Source organism: Labrus mixtus, chromosome 11, assembly GCF_963584025.1.
Source record: "Labrus mixtus chromosome 11, fLabMix1.1, whole genome shotgun sequence".
Classification (NCBI taxonomy): domain Eukaryota; kingdom Metazoa; phylum Chordata; class Actinopteri; order Labriformes; family Labridae; genus Labrus; species Labrus mixtus.
In genome coordinates, this window is record NC_083622.1 from 28,584,914 (window position 1) to 28,591,473 (window position 6,560).

At 44.1% G+C, this 6,560-nt stretch overlaps 1 protein-coding gene across 1 annotated transcript; it reads left to right on the forward strand.

Moving 5' to 3' along the window:
- Positions 1–266: 266 nt before the first annotated feature.
- tpbgb (trophoblast glycoprotein b) lies at positions 267–2,485 on the forward strand. Its single transcript, XM_061051196.1, has one exon. It carries the CDS (start codon positions 739–741, stop codon positions 1,873–1,875), a length of 1,137 nt encoding a protein of 378 aa, XP_060907179.1. The 5' UTR covers positions 267–738; the 3' UTR covers positions 1,876–2,485.
- The last annotated feature ends 4,075 nt before the right edge of the window (positions 2,486–6,560 follow it).

Here is a 6,560-nt window from a genome sequence, read left to right on the forward strand (position 1 = left end):
TAACGTTGCTCGGGACGTCATTATAGCTCCGTCGCAGACCCTCAGTGGTTCCTGGACCCCCAGCACATATCATTACAAGCCGAGATGCAATTTTAAAAAGATGTTTGACAGTGACTTAAGATAAATACAAAAGGAAAACAATATAGGATCCTTAGTAAAATATTTCATTTAAAATCCGAATAAACCTGTATGAGTGTTCTGTTCACCTCCCCCTTTTCGCCGAAAATGGTATGCTCCCACCTTCCAATGCTGTGCACAGTGCTGCTCTGTTTAGTCTCCCCCTCCATAGTCCCGCCGTGTACAAGAGCCACAAGCTGGAAGTAGCCTACGTACATGGCAGTGTTTGGAGACACGCAACGTTTTCTGCCTCTGAAATGGGCGTAAGTTGTTTGCCGTAGTTACATCTGCTTCGCACTTTTTGCCTTTTAAAGCATCGATTGGTTTTTTATGCAGCCTGAGGTTGAGAACAAACGAAGAGGATTGCCCGAGAAGTTTACGAGCGTCCTTTATCGCCAAGGAAATGTAGACTTTCCCTAAACCAGGATGATTTGGGGGTAGTTATGTGGAGTTTAAATAGGAACTCGGGGCAGTTTTTCGAAAGGAGAAAAAGCGGGATAAACAGTTGAAAAAAAAACTTTCCCCTGGTCCCGTTAGAAGATCGAGGCGGTGACTGGTTTGTGTGGCTGGAGAACAATCTTTACGCACAGTCTGCCACAGACAGATTTGTAAAAATCCGAGATGCGCCTGTTGAGCACGTCATGCGGATGTAACCGCGAAGACAACAGAGGGAGAAAACTGAATTCTGGGATGATTTATTTGCTGTTGCTCCTCTGTGTCATATTGACCTGTCACGGTTGTCCAGACAAGTGTTTGTGCGTTTCACAAACTGTGAAATGCCAAAACCAGGATTTGAATGCCATTCCGCATTCTTTACCAAACAACACCAAAGTTCTGTTCGTCACAGGAAACGACATTTCCGGTATTAGTGTGGACTCTTTCCCAACCCGCCTGGAACTGTTAACAGATCTCTATCTTAGTGGGAATGAGATTGAGTTTGTGGATGTACAGGCATTTGAAAACTTGCCAAACCTTGTGCGACTGGACCTTAGCAATAACAACATTCTGAACTTCAGTGAAGGAGCTTTTCCCAGTGAGAACAAAGTGCAAGTCTTGAACCTCAGTAGTACTTTTCACAATCATACCTTCATGGATGAGTTTCTGGGCTTCCTGCAGAGTGGAAACCTCCATCAGCTGACAGTCCTGGACCTGTCCAACAATGACCTTGTGATTCTTCCAGATGACATATTCTCCAGCCTCTCCCACCTGGTCAACCTCAGCCTGCAGAACAGCTCCATCATCTCCATTCCGAATGGTACGCTGAAGGTGCCGCTGCGTGACCTTGACCTGAGGGACAACAGCCTGAGGGACCTTCCCACCGCCACCCTGGTGCAGTTCGACCGCAAGCCTGGACTCCGAATCCAGCTGGCAGGGAACCCCTGGCGATGCGACTGCTTCATCGAAGACATGCTGCTCTGGCTGAAAAACACTACTCAGATCGTGGACAGGCAGTACCTGACCTGTGCAGAGCCCGAGGCCCTCAGGCGCCGACACCTCCTGCATCTAGAGCTGTCACAGCTGAAGTGTTTGGGTGACATGGAGGGCGTCCTGGAGACCTCTTATGTTTTTCTGGGGCTGGTTCTGGCTCTTATTGGCGTCATATTTCTGCTGGTTCTCTACCTAAACAGAAAAGGTATCAAGCGTTGGATGTACAACATTCGGGATGCTTGTAGGGACCATATGGAGGGGTACCATTACAGGTACGAGATAAACTCTGATCCCCGTTTGGCCAACCTGAGCATCAACTCAGATGTGTGAGCAATAGTGGGACAGTGTCATGGACCTCACAGTGAGATATGAAATGACTTGTACTGTTAAGAGTTGCATGAAAGTCTTCCTCCCCTTCCCCCTTTCCCCCTTTGATGCTATACAGATTTGACATCTGTCATGACTCCTTATTATCCCCCCCCCCCCCCCCACAACCTCCATTCAACCACTGCCGCATGTCTTATAAAAGTACCTGGCAGCTGTGTGTCTTCCGTGTTGCATTGCATGGGCAATGAATTCTGGTAAACGGTCGCTGTTGTTCTTTTGGAAGAGCTGCAAAGAGTGATATGTTCTATTTTTACTTTTCCTAAAGGAGAAACGGACGAAGTTAGGTGACTTTGTGAAAGAATACCTGTCGATAAACAACACTCAGCTGGTCATTGCATCCTTGTCATTATGCCTCTGCTGCAGAGAAATGCTATACTGCTTGTTTATGAGTTTGTTATTTTTAATATGTGAATTGTGATATAAAGTATGCCCTTTTTGAATGTTTATAGTGCACATTGCATAGGTTTTTTTTTTTGGATTACTAGATAGATGTAATTGCTATTTTTTTCTGTGAAGATATTCAGCTAAATAAAAAGCCTCTGGATTGCTGGTATCTGTCTTGACTGAGGACCTTTAATCCTATAAGTGAGGAATGTGATCCACAGGCTTTGATGGAGGAGATACTCATTCCTGAGGCAGCACCACAGCTAGCATGAGCTATGTGAAAAAAAAAAACATTAAATCAGAAAATGTATGAAGGATCAGCACATGAAGAATCTCAACAGTTTGGAGTTAGTGTGTTTTATGCGGTGGGAAATAAAAGTCAAATTGAGAAGTTGAATAGAGGAGATTCTGTCTGAATATAAATGAGCACCCATCAGCGGGTCTTAAGGTGATGAGAGTAGCCGACAGTTATCTCCCATCCAATTTGCTTCCTGCTGTGAATCTGATAAAAAAAAAAAAAAACCTTGGCTCTGCAGTGAATTCCCCAAAAGAAGGTCTTTGAGCTTCAGCCAGTGGGCTCCTTTGACGTCCAATAGTCTCGAGAACACACTAAATGCCTTTCAAAATATTCCAGCTGCAAAAAAAAATGTAAGTAATGGTGTTTCCTGGCACATGCTAATGAAGGCAAACTGAGCCCCCTTATTCACTTGGGGGACACAGAGGTTTTATGGAAATGAGCTCAAGCTGCTTTGCTCTCTACGTAACCCTGTTAAGGGGGAAGTGACATTCATAGGAAAAGTGTTTTTTCATTAGTGTTTTCTTCCCAATTGCTACATTTCACGCTGTCCAGTATAATATGGTAAATAATGAATGTGTGGTTTTCCTTTTTGAAGAGTACCATGCATGTTGCTGTCTAGCTGTCTATATTAATGAGGGTGTTTTTGTGTCTGCACACAGGAACGACTGAACTTCCTTGGCCTGTTGAAGAGCACTCAGAGAGATAATAATTTCCCTCTTCACTCATCTCTCACTCTCTTCCCAATCACACACACACACACACACACACACACACACACAGCATCTCTAACAACTGGCCCTACATAGCCTGCAGCTACCCGTCATTTGTAGTAGCACAGCATGGATTTTGCACAGATTTCCATCACTGTAGCAACAACAGTGTGTCGTCATGGTACATATATGGATTTCGGTATAAATTAAGTCATTTTTTGTCATCAGCTGCTGCTGTAATTCTGATCTCTGGATGTGTCTGATTACTCTCATTTGGTAGGAGAGCGCGCTGTGTAACACTGTCTGTCTGGTCTGGTGCTCTGTCTGGTGTTAATCTGTATGTCTCCTAACAAACACAGCAGCCACTCTACTGTCTCTGAGGTTGAAGACGTGTCGTCACACCTTTGATTCACACGTTCAGCCTTGAGATGTCTTCGTTTAGGAGACAGTTGTTCCAAAGCGGGATTCTAATCTTGGAGATAAGCAGGGGTGTGTAAAGTTGTGTAGTCACTAATATGCTGCATGTTATAATTCTCTACGCCTTTTGGCTTCTATTGTGATGATTAAACCTTCCTTTTTGGCTCTGACATCCTCCTGAATGTCATTTTGCAGGTTGATTTCAGCTGCTTAAACAATCCAAAGCCCGATGGCTGTTAGTTACAGAAGCTTGTTTCCTCACTCTGACTTTGTAATTGTCGCAGGTTCATTTTGAAAATGGATGGTCTCACTTCACACACAATTCCCCAAAGTGAGGCTTCTTTACCTCTTCGTCCCAGGAGGACCACACAGGTGCGGGCTGCTTACAACCTAATGTTTCCACAGAGACCGCCTGTGAGTATTCCTCCTCCTTCTCCTTCTCACACACTCTGCAGATTCATATTAACGAGTGATTTTGCCCAGCCACGCCTCGAGCTACGCTTGGCGGAGCAGGTGTAATTACAGCGAGGAAACTAAAAAAAAAAGGAAAAAGCCAGTGAGGGAGTGAATGTTTGAAAGGGAAGAAGAATGAAACAGATGAGTTTGGAGAGTGCTCTCTGTTCTATTAGCACGGCAACACCTTCTCTGGCTGGCTCAGTGGCCCCTTTGTGCTTGTTAACACAAGTCTCAAAACAGCTTAGATGTCTAAATAGCTGGCCGTTGACTTACGGTGTCAGCTGAGATTCAGAGAGGCAGTGGCAGGGCTCGGGCTGCTCCCTGGACTCTCTCAGTTATCTGTTAGAGTCGTCGCCTGAAGCTTATTTCCTGACAGGAGAAGGACTATGTACTGAAGCCAGAATATTATGTGAAGCAGACAGAAGTCTTTTTTTTCACAGATATGCTTGACTCAAATCTAAGAAGTAGGGTAAAAAAAAAAAAAAATCAGTCTTCATTTAGTACAAAATCGTTTGCCAAATTTCAGGCGTTAGCTCCTATGATGCTTCTGTAGTCAAGTGTTAGGCAATTAAGGTGGGTATCCTGCAGAACAAAATGTTGTCCTTGGGCTACTGTCTTTCCGCTGCAGCTCTACATGGCAAAACTCTGCCTGTGGAAATACCGAGCGAACAAGAGGAAGGCTCTTCAACTCTGGTTGATCCCCTCTTTAATTTAGTAACTCACATTTGGGAAACCCTCCTTTTATCTCAGGCTAGAGTCCATCCGGCGGAGCACGGCTGCAGCCAATTAACGCTACAATCTTTCATGTAATCTGTAGCTTTTAACTGCACATGGGAGACTTCTGTTCTCTGTCTTTAGCCTTCCAGACAATGGGGGAACAAGGCCTGAGGGAGGAGAGCTGTCGTCAAGAAAAGTCTCATCACTTGTTGCCTTTCCATAATGTGGAAAGCCTTAGAGAGCGATACGGATATAAAAGTATATTCAACACAAAAGCACATTATAAAAACTTGGTAAAAACACAGACAACAAGCACTCTAATACCGGGGTTAACACAGTAAACCAGCCTACAACTGTGCACACAACTCCAGCACTGGTTGCAACTGAACTTTAAAGTATAGATATAGTCAGATAGAATGACTTAAATCAATAATCACAATGGTTTTGTTTGAATTGTTCTTGTATTTTAAAGTAAATAATTACCCTAACACTATGGAAAACAACTGGTCTTTGAAGCGAGTCGAACCCTGGCCCCTATCCCATTTACCTCCACACGTGCACACTGTTCCCTGCTAACAGCCATGTTGTTGAGCCCTCTTTAATATGCCAGTGCACCTTTGCAGTGTGGAGAGACAGACTGGCAGGTTATCAGATTGCCAGAGTGCCATAATTACATTCAGCACACCACACTGGTCTGCTGCTCCACAACACCTGGCATGTTGCCCCAGCCACTGACCTTTCTCTAGGAAAAAATAAAACAATCCGGCCGTGTAAATGGCAGTCACACAGAGCACGCTTTGTAGACTGGAATTATCATAACGATTTTTTTTTTTTTTTTTAACATAGCAACAGAAATTCACTCAATCTTCTGTGATGTAGTACCATTGCTCCTGATCTTTAGGAGAACAGGGCTCTGCTGAAGGCCTGGACTACTTGTCACAAAAACCATCACCTCTGCAACCTCCCACCACATGAGATTCCTCTGCTTCTCCTAATGTGGATTTATGACACCGTACGCAGGCTTGTTTATAAAAGCCTGCCTCCTGTTGAGCCATGTCGGCCTTAATGAACAAGCAGCCTCCTAAACGAAGACGGATCTGAGCTGACAGCACTGTGGCCTCTCGGAGCGAGCTCGGCGTCTGCCACGTGTGCTTGAGGGACAGAAGCAGGGAAGTGCAGAGATAGGGCAAACCCAAGATGTCTGACGGCTTTCCTGTACAACGATTCAACCCAATGAAGAACATGTTAAATGTCAAAATGAATCCTGGGAATTACCTGTTATTGTAGGATTTGAGGCACTGAGGCTACCTGTGGGTTTTTTTACAGAATGATGAGTATAACTGCATGATAGTTGAGGATAAATGTTTCTGATATGCTGACCTTTCTCGTGTGACCTTCAGTCTTTGAAGACCTTGGACGATAGATCAAATAATTTCACAAAGATGGCTCTGTTTTTATCTTGTGATTTTTCCCCTGAAGAGAAATGTTTCTCATGACCATATTTTAATGATATCAAACAAGACTAATGTTCACTCCCCCCTTCCCCAAAAACACCCAAAATAACATAGCATGGTGCACATCAGAGAACTTCATTTAATATCTCTTTCTTTATAAATCTAGAGGTCAGTCTTTGATAATGATGTTTT

Coding starts and splice junctions, on each gene's coding strand:
- tpbgb (XM_061051196.1), top strand. CDS start 739: ATGCGCCTGTTGAGCACGTCATGCGGATGTAACCGCGAAGACAACAGA.